This window comes from Hyperoodon ampullatus, assembly GCF_949752795.1.
Source record: "Hyperoodon ampullatus genome assembly, chromosome: 20".
Classification (NCBI taxonomy): domain Eukaryota; kingdom Metazoa; phylum Chordata; class Mammalia; order Artiodactyla; family Ziphiidae; genus Hyperoodon; species Hyperoodon ampullatus.
In genome coordinates, this window is record NC_136933.1 from 24,310,060 (window position 1) to 24,330,693 (window position 20,634).

Below are 20,634 nucleotides of genomic sequence, written 5' to 3' on the forward strand. Positions count from 1 at the left end.
ATCATATTAATTGAGGAGAGAAATAAAGTGAGGAGAGAAATAAAGCGGTCTCCTGTAAGGTATTTTCTCTCAAGTACTAAAAAAAAAAAAATCCACTTAGACATATAACCAAATGTTATTTAATATCTTAAAAAGTAACACAATCCAAAATGGATATTTCACACAACACTACATAAACATGAACACAATGTTACCACATGGAGGGACTTTCAAATATAGACTTACAAAAATCCCTGTGCTTTTTTTTCTTTTAAGTTATTATACTAAGCATGACAAGTAATCATCATTTACAATATGGTACACTGACACAATAAAAACCATGTTACAAATGTGCTGTTATAAATCAGTAACATTAGGGAAGACATTTCATGAACTGTAATTATTTCATATGAAATACTATACAATATAAACAGAACATCCATCTTGGATGACCTTTACAGCAACCAGAGACCAAGTAATTTAAAAATTTTTTTTCAGTGCAAACACATTTTATTCAAGGCAGTCTTGGCTGCAAAACTCCTTTCTAACATACAGTAAATCCCACTTGCACTTCTTAATTCATTTACCCTAATGCAATAGTCACATTCAGTCACTCAGAGAAAGATACCTGCAGAATTATGATCCCTTTAAACTTAATGTTGAAATTTAATTCTCTTCTAGAAAGTTGTATCTATGTCAACTACGCTAAGGACCTTAATTTGTAGCTGTCAATACTTACATGAAGGTGACCCTAGGGCAGCTCTAGTCCTAACCCATCCTTGTGTGCACAATACCACACACTGCTTTGCCCTTCCAATGTGGAAACCATGGCGGTGTATCGGTATGTAAGTGGGGGGATGGGAAGGAGGCAGAGAGGGTGGACCTCGGAAGCAAGGAGCCGTAAGTGCGTACATCAAGATGAACTTCCTGTAACTGCAGAGGATTCGTGTTGGAGGAGACCTCAGATCTCAGATTTGGTAGCTCTTTTCGGTGGGCGCAAGGGAATAGGCCTGCCAAAACCAGCCTCTGGACAGGGAGGGAGGCAGCCGTACATGGACCAAGCTCTTAGCCTCACATTGGCTTCCAGAGTCATTGCTGCCTCACCTGGGAAACCCCTTTCCCTGGTTGGCAGGGCGTGTGTGTGTGTGTGTGTGTGTGTGTGTGTGTGTGTGTGTTCACATTTGAAGCCAGCAACGAGCAGACAAAGCCCTGTAACTGATCATAAACATACAATCATCATCAGAAGGTTTAGTTCCCCTTGTGCCTTGTAGAATTCTGAGCCTTGCAAATCAGCAACTGTAAGTCCTAGAACAAGTGTAAGAACACAAGATTCTGTGTGAGAAGAGCTGGCTGGGGAATCCCTCCCTGGGATGCTGCTGTAAAAGACGCAGAGATTAACTCCATCAGGGAGATGCCAGTGTCTATGTCCAACACACCAGGAAATTTAATAACGAACTTTCTCATGGATGTAACTTACGAAATGTTTCCCAGATAAAAATCTATGGCAAAATATTGGATGTCTCCTTAATACTGTAAAACCTTCCGAGAGAGCTGACAGTGATGGCTGATTCTTTTATCTTACTTGGCAAAGATCAGACTGATAGTAACCTCTTTCCTGCCCATATTTTACTAACCCAGAGCAAAGCAATGTCTTCCGTGGCTTTTGCATTCATCTTTCCTGTGTTCTAGCTTCCTCAAGCCCTCAACGTGTGCAGAAATTCACTCAACAGAAGAGTATGGGTGGGAGGGGCCTGGGGGGCTGGGGAGGAGGGGGAAGGAAGGGGTCACTTCTGCGGGGTCCACTGTCACCTGACAGCGCGCGGATAGCTGGTTCTGTGACTGGCCTGTGATAAACGGAGAAGGTCCCCGACCAGGATCTTTTATCTCATAATTTGAGAAAAAACGCTGAGAACTAGATCAGCTTCCCTGGGAAATCCAGATTCTTCAAAGTAGGGCTCAATATAGTGTACTGAATTTCAGTTGTGCTAATAAGAAGCACTGTGGAGAGTACTTGATAACGTTTTTAATGAAAATTTCTGTCTCAGCACCTTCCACTGCCAGGAGCAGTCGTGTTCCTGAAAGACAGTATTTTAGCACAGGATTTAGAGAAGCCCAATATGAAACTGTAAACAAGGGTGTATGTCCAGATCTACCTTGGACCACAATAGCATTTGGGTGGATTTCTGTAAAATTCCCAACACCCTGAACTTTTTGAATGAAAATGGACAAAAGTATCAAGTTGTATTCGTTTTCTTTGACTTTATTAGCACACATCAGAAAAATAGCATTGTATTTCGTGATTTCTCATGATGGTCTATCAAACAGATAGAAAATAGATCACTGATAGCTGCCACTGTGTTTCTGGGTAATCTTATGTCACTCCTTCTGTTTATTCATTTCAGGTATGGGTATTACAAATATGACCTGCTTTGTTAGTTGTGAATCCGAATGCTTTGGAAGCACTTTGAGGTCCCAGAATGAGTTTGCAAAGTCCTCGTAGGTTGTGGTTGGTTTTTAATCAAGCTCCAAATACTGCCCATGTTATAAATTGTAAGACTTTTCAAATCAAGATCACTATTGTATTGTGAGCAATATGCCTTTCATTTAAGTTAAAAACTTTATTTTCAAGTACACTTTGTGGTGATAAGTGGTTTATCCTGGGTAGAATTTTACCAAGCTGTGCCAACCTAAAAAACAGACAATGCTTTCGTTACCGCTGAACAGGTTTTTTTTTTCTCCCCATGGTGACTGCAATATAATTTAAATTTATATTTTAGAAATGCTGGTTGGGTTATGAAAAAGGGAGACTGGGGAACAGCTGGTGTTCAGATTGTTGTGACTCCAGATTAACCTTCAATGGAAGCTTCCTGAACTTGAACTTCACAACATTGGAGAAGCAGTCATTTGTTACTTTTATCCAGCTAGTCCTCTTTCTGCTCTTCTTATTTGTTTCCTTTTTTTGATGGACCCCTCCCCCTTTTCATATGCTTATGAAGGTCCCCTGAGATGTGCAAAATATATAAAATGAAATACGAATTATGGAACAGAAGTTGTGGATACAAAGCACAGCTCTTTTAATTCAAATGAAGTCTGAGCTCGATACGGTAGCATGCAAGTAGTGAAGGCAGAGAGGCCCAAAGTGCTTCAAAGTTGGCAGTCCAAATTTCTGGTGTGTCTTGTGACCGAAAACCTAGAATTCAAATCAGATTTTATAGGAGTAAACAGCTTGCTAAATTATGTTTATCAAGTGGCTCTTGGTGGGAGAGAACTCGTAGCAGGAATGAGGTCTGGGTCTGGTGGCAGGAGCCAGGGCAGGGGAGACAAGAAATTTAAACTTCCTTTTCATTCAAGTGTGCTTTTGTGGGGAAGAAGAAAGACAGGTTTACAGATGAGAGTGAAATAATGCCGTCAGAGAAAAACCATGGCAATGAAACAGTCACAAGTCCACAGAGGCAATCACTGACACACACACAAAACGCCATGGCCTAATGGTCAAGAAAGTTTTCAACTTTGCTTTTCCGAACAATACACTTGAACGCACTGCTGCCGCTTCATCAAATTTATGGAGGTAGTTATATGTAAAAATAAAAATTACCATAAAGTAATATGCTGTATCATAATAATACATACGTGTGCAAAATGCCGACAGATGGGTTGACCCTTTAAAGTTGAACACTACACAGAGATTCAACCAGATTCAGTTTTGTAAACCTTTCCGTTGATAAACTCTAAGTGAATCTAGATAAGCAGCCATGGGCCACAAAGCTATCGTTTCCTGGAGGAAAAGGATGCTGGCAAAGCTTGGAGTGGGTCACTGAGAACATCACTGCAGACCATCTAGGGTCATACTTGTAATGTGCTTCCCGCCACCACTTCTCCCCCGTTCAAGAATCCCGAGTCGATTCAGACGGGCACATTTCTACATGGAACGTCTGCTCACATCATATCCTCTTTGAAGTCCATCATTTCTATGCTAATGGCTGCTGGTCTAAGGGAGTTTTTTTTTTTTTTTTTTTTTTTTTTTAATCATGTACCTCATAGCATCAGGCAAAGAGTGGTACACATTTTATTCCAATGTCTTCTGTAGACCTAGTTCTTGTGAAATATTGATAAATTCATATTTTAAAGCTTCTCTTAAAGGTAATGCTTTCCTTTGCTGTTCACACAGTATTTGATTATTATAATGGCTACTTTAGGAGGATCAACTAGAGGCTGATGTATTGTTTCAATGGTTCTATTATTTATGAACTGATAGTATGACAGACGCTGGAGGGCAGGGTTTTGGGGAAAAAAAAGAATTTAGTAACTGTGTGGCATACAACTCCCCAAGGAAACAGACTCTGTATATGGTCTATTTGATACGTTATCATTCCTCCCAGACAAATTTAAGCAGTGAGAGAAGAGTGCATTTCTGAGCAATCAAGGCATGCCTTGGAGGAAATAAGGCATGAGACTGAAAGCCAATTGACTTAAGCATATTAAAGGTGTGGGAGTTTGCCAAGAAACGTGCTCAAGTTTCACTATAAGCACAAAAAAAGGAATCTATACTAAACTTGATGAGTCCAGTTTGACCCAATGCAACTTCCAGATATCTGAAAAAAGCATGAGGAAGGATCCAAATGTTTCAAGAAATAGTTCAACTGTGTATATGACTCCACTCTTTAAACAGATGGCTAGTGATTCAACCTAATACCGAAGCAGAAGTGTTTCACAGATTCTATGCCAATTCCTGAAATCTGAGGTGAAAATATTTGGATATATATTTTACGGTATATGGCTCCAAACATCACATGCCACTTAACTAAATAAAACTTTTTGTCAGACCATTTACTCGTGTCACATGTAACCCTTTTGTGAATAATTTTCCACTATCTATAGATTTATTCCATGGTTCTCATAAAATAAGACATGGGAACTTTGCGGTGCCTCTTTCTTAGAAGGCTGAATCTCGGTTATTTGTAATCCCTTTGCTGCTGAGAAACTTCTTTGTATTCAACATGACATATTGTAAACCAAAGCAAAATGTTAACAAACCATTCTGAAATAAGTTGGGCTAAAAAAACTATACATCTACCTAAAGATGCCTCCTGAAACTGGTTACGAAGTATCTGTAAACATTACTCTGGCATAGTTCATGTATGCATAATTGTGATTCTAATAAATTTCAGGGGCGTACAAGTTAGGATTACACCACACTTGCAGAATGATCACATTCTGTTGTTAATTACATGGGCACATGTATATTTCTAATCAAAAAGTATTTTAAAGTTTTCTCTATAGATATCTTCCCAGGAATAAAAGGCCTGAAGTTCAACTCCCTCTAAATTTGCTCTTTCCTATAACCACTAAAAATTCTCTCCCACAGCCTAATTTAGGCATTCTATTTAAAACTACATAAAATAGATTTATGTCCTTCCATTAGAAAGAATAACGTCCCCAGGCCGTAGTCTTCATTTGTATCACAAAGAACATTTTGATTTTAAACAAATGATCATATCTATTATAGTAAGATAGCATCACCGTCAAGTATCACAAGGAGGAAATGATCTCCCTTCAGTATCTGATGAACACCTTTACAAGTCCCCATTACCTCTCCCATCACTTAGTCCTGTGCCCCAGCCAGGCTGGGAGACCCTTCCTTTGTCCATTTCAGATTCAAAGGCCTATATTCCTGTTTGTGATTATGGAAGGTTAAAAAAATCAGACAAGCATCCATGACACTTAAAATCCTGAAAACAAACACTCCCAGTATTTGGATCACGACCCCTTCTGACACACTTCCATGGGCTCCTGCAAAATCTTGTCACGAAAACTCACAGTGCAAAATGACTGGGGCCTAAACGATTCACACACAAAGGGCTGGGGTCCCTTTTAGTCAGTTTGGCATTGATCTCCCTCAAGGTAGACCCTTGCATTTGACATGTTGTGGAGGCTTAGTTTTTTTTGTTTTGTTTTGTTTTTTGTTTTTGGAAGTGTCAAGGATCAGTGTTCTGTGGCACCACTTGGTCACAGACTGGGAGCAACACGCATCTGTGGCATTTTAGAATGGACTTGGCAACTGCATGACATCGAAAATGCATATTACACTGACAGTGTCTAGACTTTCCTATGTGTGCTCAGTTACAATTAGTGAAGCAAAAGTATACATATCACCCCTACTGCTATTCTTGTTGCTACAGAGCCATAAATGTGAAAAGCAATACTCTGAAATAAAGATTTTGTTGTTGTTGTTTTTTGCCCTAGCCTACTTAGCAGCACAGTTTAAGTCAACACAAAAACTGCCGTTGAGATGCTTGTCTTTCCAAAGATGTAAACATCAGTCCCAGTGCCGTAAACTTGGCTGTATCGAACGAGACAGGAGATCTGACGCAGAATGACTGTCACACACTAGTAACAGAAGCTTGCAAGCAGCTGGAAGGTTTCTGTAATTTCTCAGCTTCGTTTGTGGGGCTGTCCGTACTTGCTCGGAAATTGAAGGCCGGGCCGGCTCCACCATGGGCCGGGCTCCAGGTAGGGTTCTGACGACGGTTACTTTCAACAATGCTTGATGTGTTGGAAGCCAGGCTCTCCCGAGTGCTAAAAGAGTAAAAAGGTTTTGTTTGGTTTTGTTTGGTTTGGTTTGGAACATAAATAATTATATATTGAGCCCTAGAGGAAGAGCAAATGATGCAGTTAATGGGTTTCCTCTGTCGGTTCATCATGTCATGTATATACCATCTCATGCTGATTACTCACATATGCTCCTCCAACTTGGACTTGGGCAGCTTTCACAAGACATGTTATAATCAGCAGCATACTAAATAAAGGGTTTTTATACAGCTAAATAAATGTCTTCCCTTGCCTTTCACACTCAAGGAAACACCTTCGAGATCTGATGTGATAGATGGCTATCGTGTTCGTTTTTTAAAAAGAATAGTCTTCATAAATATACATAGGTAATGATTTCATTTCAGGCTTGAAACTCATTGATAGAACTGCTCCTGAATAAACTCCATAATTTTACCCTGATGATTTTGTTTTCACCCTTGATTAGCAGATTTTTGACTCTGGCGGTGAACTTCAAGCAGGCCACTAGCCGGTATGCCACACTGATGGGAATAAAATTCTTTTTAAACACTTCATACCTCTGTTTCAAACATATAATGTTATAGTAAAAAATACATTCTATTTTCAGATAAGGAATCTTAGGTTTTCCCTGTTTACATTGATTTGGTAGAAATATTTTATTTTTTAAAGGATTCTTATAGAACAGAGGTGATTTAAAGGCTTTAGTATTTCGATTTCTCTTTTAGTTTTTCTAATTTAGAAATACTTGAAGCTATTTTATTGTTCCAAGAGGTTTATAACATTTAACATGTCAAATGCGTAGGGCAATAGCAGAAATAAGATTACTTGGCCTGATTGATCAGAACTGAATGGGTTTCATGTTCAAGGTCCTCAAAATGGTTGTAAGAAACATCAGCTTACAAAGAGGTGGAAGAAACCATAATGATGCTCAAAACATCCACTCTACTGGATAGATTCAAGATGTATAAAATATTCTACATGTTGGTCCCCATCTCCAGTTGAAGGTCAAACTACATAGGGGACATCCTCACCAGCTCACTTTCATTCCCATCCTAAACTGATAGCAATTCTGTCTGAACATTATACCTTGGCAGCCATTCCTGACAGGTTATTTCACCCTAACCCCCTTGCGGCCTTAAGTTTGCTTCTTATCACAAAGCCAAGAGTTAATTGTTTAAAAGGAATGTTGTTCACTGGCTACCTAAAAGACAACTGGACCCTTCCTGACTGCAGAGGGCACCTCTGGAAGGTTAATACATTCATAGAAGTAAGTTACGTTCTCTCATGAGGCTTATCGTAAATCTGGGCATGCCTAAAGAATACTCCAAAACGTCATCACTAAAGCAATGGAAAGTGCTAGACTTACCTACTTACCTGCTTTACACCTCCTCTAAGAAAATTCATCAGAGGTTTTCCAGGAATACCATTGAGGGTCCCGTGGAGGAAGGAGGAAGGGTAATAAACATGTAGAACCTCAAAGAGGTCACGGCACGTTCCTTCAGTTTCATTCTTAATCACAATAATAACTTTTTATGGCATTTGACTTCCTCATCTTTAAAAGAGGGTGAGTTATGTGTCATACCTACTCACTGAGTGACTCAGAAGAAGAAATAAGCAATAATGAAGAATCTGTACACCAAAAAGCTAGAGAAACATAAGCTATTTCTGTTGTCCATCTGGCATCTGATGAATTAAGTAGCCACTGTGGGTAGGCTTGGGAATCTATACACTAGTAACGCCGTTTTTTTTTCTATGGGAAAATGCATTTTGAGGTTTCAGGGATCCACTTTTAAACCAGCTTTTGAGGCGGGAGTTTAATTTATCAAGACCCTACTGTATGCCAGGCACTGTGCCAGGCACCATCAACACACATCATCACAACAGATGGTCTAAGGTAGGAGCTCTCTGTACTCAGATCACCCTTGACCACGGCCAACATATTAATAATGATAAATACATACAGCGTTCCAGTGTCTTCAAAGGGTATATCTCATTATTGATGTGACACTGAGTACAATGTGTGACAGTCATATGGAAGGCTGTGGATACGATGGTGAAACAGTTCATGGAGATGGAAGGTTAGCAGTAACAAGAGACCTCAAATTTAAAATTTCATACTTTTTTAAAGAGAACTAACGGAGTACAACATTAAAAATAACATCTCAGGAATTTATAGGCAGAAAAACTGAACCAAGAGGCCCTGCTGTTCCTCTTGCTGCACACGTTGCCCTTGGACCCACACCCGGACGACACAGTACACTATGCAGACACATCCCTGGCAGCCTGAATCCCTCTGGTTTTCATATTGTGTTTATCAACTGGTTTTTGGCCTCAGAATAGCAGGCTTTGCATGTCGGGATTTTTCATTTGCAATATTAGATCTCACAGCATAGTTTAAGTTTCTGCCTTGTTTCCTTCTCTCAGTGCCCTTTGGTTCCCAAAAAGAGGGACTGAAGAATTTTGGAAACGTGGCTGAACATGACCTCTGAGCCAACACTGAAGACTGAGAATATGAAGGTCATCTTTTTTGATTTTGATTTTTCTCTTTTTTTTGGCAGCGGGGAGGTTAGATCTTAGTTGCTCTGTCAATTATTTACTGAAAATTCTGAATAAACGGCCTACTTAAGATTCCTGTATCTTGCAGTGGTGGAGAGGTGTCAGTGTGATACTACTATATGGCTGTAATACTCCTCACGCTGGAGAATAAAACTCCCTGTAATTCAAATATTCTCCTTCGCAGACCATCTTCATACATCAGAAAGGTAAATTAGTGAATTTATTGAAGTATAGGGAGATACTTCAAATAAGATAAAATAAAATTTTAAAGTAGTTTAAAAATAGATATAGAAAATAAGTTTGTCACCCAGCTTCTAACCAAAGGATATTAATTACGAAAGGGGTAAAATTAGGGATTGTTCTGTAGATTCTCTAACTGCATGAAATTTACTGGTGATCTACCTTTTTCTGTAGAGAAAATTCCACCTAATAACACTGGGCAGATACATAGCTCCTGGGTGAAGATTGTCTCCTTAGGAAGACCTTTTTCTTCTACCAGGACAACGCATTTGACCTTGAGTACATTATTAAAGCAATGCAAATAAGCTTAGTTCAAGAAATAATCCCATTCATAAATTCCATATTCTGTACTCCAAATTTAGAGATAATAAAATATATTCTGTGGAGAGATTGGTTCAATGATTACATGAACATTTCTTTTTACTTGTTCCCAAACAAAAAACTTTCAATATTATGCAGTGGTAAGGTTTTGAGTTAGAACCCACTAAACTACTCTCAAGGTCTCCTTAGCAGCTATCTCTGGAGTATTGCAGTTTTCCCTCCGTGGAGGTCCAGGGGCCAAGAGGGCCAAATGAATTGCTGGAAACTGGCACAGAGAAGCATCAGGCAGGGAGAGGCTATATAATAAGAAACAGTACAGCATAACGTCCAGGCAAATGACCCACACCTTCCATAAGCGATGGTACTGAACTTCTGCCATCAATAGCAGACTTTCAATTATGCTTATCTGGTATCCCTACTAGGAAATCAAGAGGAAAAACAAGAGCTGAAGAGGGAAGTAGAGAGAAAAGAATATATAAAATAATTGGTCAAGATTCGATTTGGGATTAAAAAATATTTAGCAAAAATTATGTCTTAGAAAAGTCACTTAATAGGCCAGTAGTTTTCAGACTGAGTGTCATGGTCCCCTGAAGTCTCTTAGGGTCCTGGAGGGATGAGCAGAGGAGATCTGGGGCTCCTGGTCTCTACTTTAACCAGAGTGCCATCTCTGTGGTTTGTTTAGACATTAGATTTCCACACATGCGTTAACTTGGAAAAGAAGGTTATGCGACAATTAAAAAAAAATTAATAATAATAATAAAAAGAACTAGCCCTTTAAGAAATAACAAAGGCCTAATAAGGGACAAACAGAATAACGATCCCCAATTCTGATTTTGGGATGCTCTGTCCCCAAATTATCCATAGATAGAGTGAAATGATTACAACATAACTAATTTTAATTCTTAATAATTAAAATAAATATATGAACTACATAATCATATCTCGGACTTGTTAAAATAATAAATACTGTAAGAAGCTGGGAATCACAACTAATGGGAGATGTCAGTCTCTCAACGTTATTTCTGCATCTCAGAGTCACCAATCTGGAGTAGAATTTAGAAGCAGAATCAGGTCCCAAATTGCTCTTGGAAGAGAAGGAAGAATTAAGGAGAAAAAAGGAAAGTTGCATAGACTCCCTTTTGTTTTCTAAACCCCTGAACCACTTCACTGCATTGGACGTGGCCATTGGGCACTGCACACTCTTAGCTGTCAACCTCTGCTGAATTACCAGCACCTACTGAAAAGAAGGCACCACGATCAGCATGCCTAAATGGTGTTAGCTCTGCAGGAGGAGAAAGAAGAGTGCTGGCACATGCTTTGAACTAATGGAGCACAGGCCCCTAATCTTTATGTAACAGGAACAGGTTCCATGTGTCTGCAGACTTTTGAGCAGTGAGAGGAAGGTGTATGAGAGCAAGGGACGAGGGCGGCATAAAAAGTCGGGATTAAAATAGTTAACAGGCTTCTAGGTCCACTGGAAAGGTTTTGACATTGGCTATCATATTCTCATTAGAAGGACTCCCCATCCTTGAGTCCATCAAGTTATTCCCAACCCCTACCTCCCACCTCCACACTGACTACTCATTCTACTCAAAAAGTTACTATTTTTGAAGGACCTTTAAAAAAACCCTTCCTTTATCAGCATGGTGGCAATATAAACATCGAAGGAAAAATACTGGGAAATGTTGGTCTTAGATTGGATGGGAAGGAGCCAACCCACCAGTCCAGATTGGTGATCTCTACAGCTGCAGAAACATTTGTTTCAATTCCTGAAAAAGAAGTCAGAAACAGGCTGTTAACAATACAATTCACACAACTCTCAACCCTCATTCACAGAACTGAGACTGTGAAATCAGAAACCTTCCGAGTTATTTTATAAAGCCCCAGGCCCCGGTAGGTGTATGTGTGTGCAGAGAGATGCCTCTTCCTACCGTGGGGAGTTGAATCCACTGTCCACTGTGATACTGCTGCTGTCCATGCTGTCCAGACGCGCTGAATGGGTGGCCCTCTGGTTGCTGCTGCTGTCGGTTTCCTTTGGGGCAAGGAGGGTGAGGTTCTTCTCAAATTTCCTCTGCAAGTCTCTTTCCTTCTCCCTTTCCAGGAGCCACTGCATGGTGCCCACATCGTCTCTGTTTTTCTCCTCCTCTGTGTTCTTGTTTGCCCCTTCCTCAGACTCATCATCATCAGAGACGTTGTAATAGTCAAAAGAGGCCTCCTGGTTCCCCACTGACTCCTGCTGACGCTGGGAAGCTGGCATGGCTTGTGCAGCCGAGGTCCCTAGGGACGGCTCCAGTTTCTCACATCGGCCTGGCAGTGTGTCCGCAGGTGTCTTCGGGTGAGATTTGAGGATGGACAGGCTTGATTTGTGATAGCTGTTTACAGACAAGGTGCTGTGAAGAGGTTTGAACAGTGTGTCTTTGCTGAATATCTCTTTCCTCTTGTCCAGGCTGCTGGGCTCAGCACTGTGATGCTGGATGAGGCGTCCATTGGCAATCCCTTCGGCCACAGCGCCCGAAGCCACTGGGCCCCCACCCGGCCCCTTTGGCGACTCCTCCTTGTGTCCTACAGGCTCCCTGGAGGGATGTGGGGCCTGCCTGTCCGACAGAGGCAGCTTTTTCACCCCTTCCTCCAGGGTCAGAGTGTCATGGTCCTCTTTGTTCTTTCCCAGAGGTGACGGCGCCGTGAGCACCGTCTCGCTGGAGGTGTTACACTGGAAATAGTCATCTGCAGCTGTTTTTGTTGGACAAGAGTTGAGTTCACCAAAGGATGGCAAACTCTCGGGCGGTTTGCCTGGCTCCAAGAGGCTGCAAACACTGGGAGGTTCCTTGCTGCCACTGACTATTTCTGGAATACACACCTCTTTGTAGCTTGTGGATGAAATGTGAGCCCTTTGATGACTGACAGTCTGTGCAGGCCTTAAAGTACTGTCGTCAATGTAGGATTGGCTGGGGGTCTGGTCATCTTGGCTACAGCCTTCAGCCAGGTCTTCAGGCATCCCCAGGGAAGAAGCACCCAGAGGACCTTTGGAGTTATCCATGGATCTGGACCTCTCCTTGGCCTTGTTGGATCTCTCATTCCTGGATCTTCGGTCCTGGGTATGGCTGTGGCTTCGGTGCACTTTTGAGTGGGAGCTTCCCCTGGAAGGCTCAGGAAAAGGCATCTCAGTTCTCCTTTTGGCCAGTTCCCCAGACACGTCCCATTCTGGAGTCATGGGGAAATGAGACTCAATCACGTTCGCATTGCTATGCATGATGAAGTTATCACCATTGTGTTCGATGATGAAGCAGCCTTCCCGGGGAGCCCTGGTAAGAGGATCGCAAAAGTCATACTCTCTTTCACCCGGGATGTCCAGATGGGAACCATCTGACGGGTCTCCTTTGGACACTCGTGTCTTGCTGTGCGACCGAGACTTCCCGTGAGACTTGCGATGAGTCCGACTCTTTTTACTTCTTCCGCTGTGATGGGCGGAGGACCCGGCTTTACTCCTATGCGCTTTCTCTTCTTCAAGTTTCTTCATTAGTGCAGTGTGCCTCATGACATTTTCCACGGTCAAGTCTGGGTTAATACGCCGAATGATCTCCATTTCCACCTCCCGAGGGATAGTAGCTGGCGTGTCCTCATCTCGCAGGGGCCACTCTTCGGGAGGAAACTGGGCGGAAAAATTGGCTAGCTGTTTGGTCTTGTCTTTTTTAAAACTGAGCCGGAATAACTTGAGCCCGAATTTTTTGGACTGCTTTTCACTATCTTTAGGTTTGGAGAGAGTTTCCGTCTTATATGAAAAGTTGACAGTACTTTTGCTCTTTTCAGTGGGTGGCACCTGGCAGAGGGAAGGAGGGCAGTACGGGTCTTTGCAGTCCTTGGCGGGCTTCCTCTGCAGGGTGGCCGTGTGCACGCCGTGCACATCTTCCCTGCAGCAGTGGCAAGAGTCGCAGTGGTTCCTGGGCAACGTTCTTTCCCTGACGCAGCCTGAGGCAGAGGGCGTGATGGTCCCGGGCTGGGGAGAGGTACACTGAGACCTGTCAGGTATCCTCTCATCCAAATGGTACCATTTACTGTTAGTTCTTATGAGGGAAGGAGTTATGAAATAAGTCTGTGGGGTTACGATGAAGTAGCCATCTGGAGTCGGGTAGATCTTCCGCTCCCGGACCAGCGTGTTCAGCGTATGCCGGAGGATTTCTTGGCTTGGGGTGGGAACACCTGAAACCCAAAGGACACACTCGTGAGAATGAAGAGGGGACGTGTGGTTGATTCCGGAGTTTTCCAAGCATGCTCTGGACTGAATGGTCCCCCTGCCGACCCGATCCCCACGTTCAAGCCCCGAACCCCAATGTGACAGTAATAGGACGTGGGGTGTTTGGGAGGTGATGAGGTTTATTTAGGTGAGGTCATGAGCGTGCAGCCTCTGTGATGTGGCGTTATGAGAAGAGGAAGAGACTAAGCCCTCTCTCTCTCTCTCTCTCTCTCTTTCTCTCTCTGTGACTTGAGGGTATGGCTGTCTGCACAACAGGAAGAGGGCTCTCACCTGACACCAAATCTGCAGGTGCCTTGATCTTGGACTTCCCCGCCCCCAGAATTGTGAGAAATAAATGTCTGTTGTTTCAGCCACCCAGTCCATGGTATTTTGTTACAGTAGCCCGAACCGACTAAAACAGAATCTAACTAATTTTGCAAGCCTCTCAGTAGTATCATACAGAAACTAAGCAGGATTCACACGTGTTCATTGAGTTTAGTGTGAATCCTAGTTTTCTCTGATAACTCTTATGGAATATTAGTACCAACAGAACAGGAAAATATAAAGGCTGGGAAGAGAGACATGGATGATAGATGGGGTTAGGTGGCTACTGTTGTTAAAAACCTTTACTGAACTGAATCGTTAAAGACAGAATTTTGTTTTTGGCCTCCCGGCATGTGGGATCTTACTTCCCCAACCAGAGATTGAACCCGTGCCCCCTGCAGTGGAAGCACTGAGTCCTAACCACTGGACTGCCAGGGAATTCCCAAAGACAGAATATTTTTAAATGAAGAAAAAACATTTTCGGTATATATAAATTTACAAAAAAGACTTTTTCAATAAAAGCAACTAGGGAAACAGGGTTGAAATAGCCATCTTGGCACTGAAAAACAAATCTAAAATACATAGAGGCTACCACGTACACTTGGAGTTACTCCATACACTCATTTTAAGATTACGTTTACTTAATAAACTTAATTTTGTAAATTATATCAAAGGGCAACTAGACTTGACCATTGTTTAGGATGTACTCTCCAATTTTGAAATCATCACCTTCAAATTTGAAAGTGATTGGTGGAATTCAGGTGAGAACTTCATCCTTGTTGGCATGAGCCAGCAGGATGAAGGTGGTTTCTCAGATTCATAACCAGAGAGCTCTAATAAATACACCAGTGAAAGCTTAGAGGCTCTACATCTATCTGGTCACTGAGTCCCAAACTGCTGTCTTTGCTAGAATAGAAATTCCAGAAAAAAATCACAGATATTCCTTTGTACAGGGACTGATATTTTTTTCAAAGGGTTTTGTGTGCACGTTTAAGCATTGTCTACTTTGAGATAATTAAGAACATACATTCTTAAGAGAGTATAAATTCTCTAGGCTGTAGAACATTTACTTTATTTCTTTAGTATTCTCCCTTCCTCAGTGCCAGGCAAATCAAGGGTGATAATATTTCTAAGACTGACCTGAATGATGTCATTTGGAAATAGGTCAGGTTGAATCATCCTGGCAATATTCAACCATGTCTGACCCACAAAAATGGCAATTTCAGTGGAGACTGAAAGCGCGCCACCCCGCATTCATATGTTTAAGTCCTAAACCCCAGTACCCCAGAATGTGACCTTATTTAGACATGTGGTCTTTATAGAGATAATCAAGTTAAAATGAGGTCATTAGAGTGAGCCCTAAGCCACTATGACAAGGGGAAATTTGGACATAGAGACATCACAGAGAAAAGACGATGTGAAGAGACCCTGGTAGAAGGCAGCTAACTACTAGCCAAGGGGAGAGGCTGGGACAGATTCTCCCCTCACAGCCCTCAGAAGAAACCAACCAACTCTGCTGATACTTTGATTTGGGACTTGTAGCATCCAGAACTGTAAGACGAGCCACCTGTACTTTGTTATGACTGTTTTAGAGAACTACTACAGCTGGTATCACCTTAGGCAACTCGCTTAACCTCTCTGAGCCTCTACTGACTGTCATCAAAATGTGGACAATAATAGTACCTACCTTCAGAGGGTTGTTGTGAGTTTAAATGAGGTTGGTGTATGAAGAACAATGCCTGACACAGTGAGTGCTCATAAATGTTAGCTATCAGTAGTCTCAAGTTTGGGTCAGGATCCATGGAAACCCCCAATATCTTCAAAGAACATTGTGTAACAGCCTAGAACAGCTGGGTAAGCTGAGAAGTTTAGGCTCCCCCAATCCTTCCAAAACTATGAAAGTGAAATACAAAAACACTAGAAATGGCCTGCAGTTCTCAAGGGGAGAGAGTCCATGTATGAGTAAGTTACATACCCATTTTTGTTACCCTCTTCAGAGGGCACCCATTGTGATCAAGGCAGAAAAGATAATACTGCTTCTGAATGATGTATTGTTTAATATAATTATTTAATTTTTGAGCTGCATGGTTTCCTTTTTGTCTAAGGTTCTACTCTTGAGCAACGTATGTTGGTTTTTATGCAAATGTATGTTGGTTTTTAAGGCTGGTATAATAACAAATTTAAAAAAAAATTTAAGGTAGTTTCTGTACAAAACAAAAATGAGTGCCAATTGAATTAGTGATACAACCCAAGCTATATATTTGCAATTCGTGAGAGCCAACATAATACAGAAAATGCTTGCACATAAGAGGAACGACTTAAAAGAGGCTTCTATGCCCCTGCTGGTAACCCTACTAATGGTCTGCTTCTGCTGAGCAACCTCAGGGGGCACTAGTCACACAGAAGTTTTTTAAAAATGGTAAGGCTCATTTAGAAGAATTCATAATTGACTGGTTTACTACGCTGTTGCAAAAAAGGAAAGCTGGGCTTCCCTGGTGGCGCAGTGGTTGAGAGTCCACCTGCTGATGCAGGGGACATGGGTTCATGCCCCGGTCTGGGAAGATCCCACATGCCGCGGAGCGGCTGGGCCCATGAGCCATGGCCACTGAGCCTGCGCGTCTGGAGCCTGCGCTCTGCAATGGGAGAGGCCACAACAGTGAGAGGCCCGCGTACAGCAAAAAAAAAAAAAAAATTTAACCAATATAAAAAGATGATAAAAAGCTTTAAGTATCGGCATATCAGACATTTTTACTAGAAAACTTTTTAATAAAAACTTTCTTTAGAATATGGATGTCCAAAACAGGAAGAGGCCAAAATCTAAACTATTCTTTCTATTTATAACATATGCATTAAAAATAAGAGTTTGAATGTTTTAATAATATTCAGTTAGACTTCAAAACTTTATTTTCAAGTAGTAAAATAATAAAAAGTAAATAGTGTTACCTTTAAAAAACAAAAAAAATTATATTTGAATCCTTCCAAAGTTTTAGAATTGCACTGAAATACATTTTTCAAACAGAAGTTGAACAGTATTAAGTTTTCTAAATTGTTCTGTTCTGAAGTAACTTAAATGATAGCAAAAGAAAAGCAGAAAATCAAAGGAAAAAAAGAAAAAAGGAGGAAGAGAGATAAGAAAAGAAGAAAAGAAGGAAGGCAGGCAGGAAACAAAACTTCATTTCGGGAAATAGTAGTTTAAAATACAGAGCTACTGCTGAACAAAGTTTTAAATAATTACCACCTTGCCCTAAACCAGTGGTTGGCAAAGTTTTTCTGTAAAGAGCCAGACAGTAATAACTATTTCAGGCTTGATGAGCCATATGATCTCCCAGTTGCCACTATTCAACTCTGTAACTGTAGCCTAAGGAGCCAAAAACAATATATAAACAAACAGGTGTGGCTGTGTTCCAATAAAACTTTATTTACAAAAACAAGTGGAGGGCCACACACAGCCTGCAGGCCATAGTCTGCCAAGCCCTGCCCTAGACTCGGGTTTGTATGGTGTCCTTGCAAACTTCTAGGGTTGACCAATAAATTATCATATGAAAAAGGTTGTTAGCTCCTCTTGGTCCATCTGAATGCAAGGCCTTGGGATTTAGGGTCACTTACTATAAAAACTAGCAAAGAGTTGTTCTATGGATTTCTCTACAAAATATTCCAACTTAGTGATACTGTTAGCAGCTGTCTGGCAGTGACCCACAATTACCTATTACATACTCGCTCTGTGTTCTTTCTGTTCTCTATTTTTTTAAATTAATTTATTTTATTTTATTTATTTTTGGCTGCGTTGGGTCTTTGTTGCTGTATGTAGGCTTTCTCTAGTTGTGGCGAGCGGGGGCTACTCTTGTTGTGGTGCGCAGGCTTCTCATTGCGGTGGCTTCTCTTGTTGCGGAGCACAGACTCTAGGCGCACGGGCTTCAGCAGTTGTGGCTTGCGGGCTTCAGTAGTTGTGGCTCATGGGCTCTAGAGCGCAGGCTCAGTAGTCATGGGGCACGGGCTTAGTTGCTCCACGGCATGTGGGATCTTCGCAGACCAGGGCTCAAACCCGTGTCCCCTGCATTGGCAGGCAGATTCTTAACCACTGCACCACCAGGGAAACCCTCTGTTCTCTATTTTATGGCCCTGTAATGGGAGATATGTAACCAAGTTTGGAAAAGCTATGGGATCTCTCATGAACCTACATAAAAACAGAGGGATTTTAAAAGCAGCTGGGATGTTCGATGTCAGAAGAAGCTACCCAGGTAAAAGGCCAAAAAGAACAGCCTTCCTTCACAAGAGCATTAGTTCATGAACACATTTGTCCCCTTAAGTAATCTCACCTGGGATTCTCTTATCTTACTATTGAACGGAAAAGGAGTTGCCTGGAAGTTAACAGAGAAAGACAGACAGACAGTGAAGCATATTCAGAGATAATAAAATGTTAGAAAATTTAAGATAATCAATAGGTTGAAGGGGTGGGCTCATGTCAGAGCTTTTTTTTTTTTTTTTTTTTGCGGTACACGGGCCTCTCACTGTTGTGGCCTCTCCCGTTGCGGAGCACAGGCTCTGGACGCGCAGGCTCAGTGGCCATGGCTCACGGGCCCAGCCGCTCCGCGGCACATGGGATCTTCCCGGACCGGGGCACGAACCCGTGTCCCCTGCATCGGCAGGCGGACTCTCAACCATCTGCGCCACCAGGGAAGCCCATGTCAGAGCTTTTAAAGAGTACATGTAATTTCAAAACGTATTACAGTTGACACCTGAACAACGCAGGGGTTAGGGGCACCGACCCCCTCGTGGTCAAAAATCCGGGTACTGCTATCTCTGCCTCAAAAACAGAGGAATTGATAAATGACTCACCCAAGGGCAGGAAGCTGAGATAGTCTGGTTTTGATTCCACATATTGTGATCTCTAATTGAACACAAACATTCCCTTACCCTTAGTTAATTTAAAGATCTATGAAAGGAAAATACAGATACTAGATTGATTGAAAAAAATTCAAGGATAAATGGGCTTGCACAGTTCTAACCCGTGTTGTTCAAAGGTGATAATTAGAAAACCCCAAAAGGAGGGAAAAAAATCACTGGGAGAGAAATATAAAGTTCCTCTGGGGCAACAGGAAAAGTGGGGAGACACAACACGGTGGGTGACTATTTAAAAGTAGTCCCTCTGCCATCTCCCCATGGGTGGGCTGCATTTCCCTACACCTTGACTTTGAGTTTGGCCAGGTTTGCTTTGGTCAATGAAATGTTAGTGGGCGTGGCATGACCAGAGGTCTGAAGAGCCCCAGAGCCCCTGGACTTGCTCTCTTGGGCCTCTGCCACCCCAACGAGCAGAATAGGTCCCCTTCTCCAAAGAGGACGGAGTACAGGTGGAACAGTCACCTGGCAAGTTCCAGCCTGGACCAGCTGACTCGTGGAGAAACCACAGACCCACGAGCTAAATAAATGTTCATTGTCATACATCACTGATGTTCTGTAACTGTTACCCAGCATTTGTGTAGCAAAAGCTAACAAATGCAGCCCACAGCTCATTTTACTGAGGTTTAAGGTCTCTTCTAGGTCGAATGAAAAATATGTCAAGTGTTTGTCGCTCATTTTTAACGTAAGCTCTGTTTCAAGCTAGGTATGGGTTGAGATCAGGCCAAGTTGGCAAACTGGTGGCCCAATAATGTGTTTTATTCGACTTGTATGTCGTCAGCATGCACATGTTAAAATACACACACAGGGCCTCCCTGGTGGCGCAGTGGTTGAGAGTCCGCCTGCCGATGCAGGGGATACGGGTTCGTGCCCCGGTCTGGGAGGATCCCATATACCGCGGAGCGGCTGGGCCCGTGAGCCATGGCTGCTGAGCCTGTGCATCCGGAGCCTGTGCTCCGCAACGGGAGAGGCCACAACAGTGAGAGGCCCGCGTACCACAAAAAAAAAAAAAAAAAAAAAAAAAAAAAATAAAATAAAATACACACACACATGCAAATTGCCATTATTTAAGGACATTTATAGATTTCACATAAAACTGTATTTCCAGATTGTCTTAAAAAATTAGAAGATTTGGCAACTCTGGCAGGGTTCTATATTTTTTGGGGGGGCGGATACAATACACTGGAGCTGAGTAGTGGGCTGCTTCTTTTGAGACAGGACATGAGAATTCCTCAGCTTATCACCACTCCTAACATCTTCTAGCACTGGAGGCATCAGATACTATTCATACAGTGGCTGGGCTATTATCTTCTTTTTATAATACTTAAGAGAAAAAGACGATCCTGCAATCCCACTCCTGGGCATATATCTGGAGAAAATTCTAACTTGAAAAGATACATGAACTCCAATGGCCACAGCAGCACTATTTACAATAGCCAAGATGTGAAAACAACCTAAGTGTCCATCGACAGATGAATGGATAAATAAGATGTGTGTGTGTGTGTCTGTATTTTCTCCCA

At 42.0% G+C, this 20,634-nt stretch overlaps 1 protein-coding gene across 2 annotated transcripts in view; it reads right to left on the minus strand.

The window, feature by feature from the left end:
• Nucleotides 1–6,359: 6,359 nt before the first annotated feature.
• STOX2 (storkhead box 2) overlaps nucleotides 6,360–20,634 on the minus strand; it is a gene marked incomplete at both ends in the record, with an annotated part of 196,403 nt that continues 182,128 nt past the window's right edge. For both annotated transcript variants that reach the window (XM_079726595.1, XM_079726596.1), the window contains 2 exons: nucleotides 6,360–6,555; nucleotides 11,595–13,860. In XM_079726595.1, coding sequence (XP_079582721.1) covers nucleotides 6,360–6,555; nucleotides 11,595–13,860 — 2,462 coding nt within the window. The remainder of the gene's footprint in view (nucleotides 6,556–11,594; nucleotides 13,861–20,634) is intronic.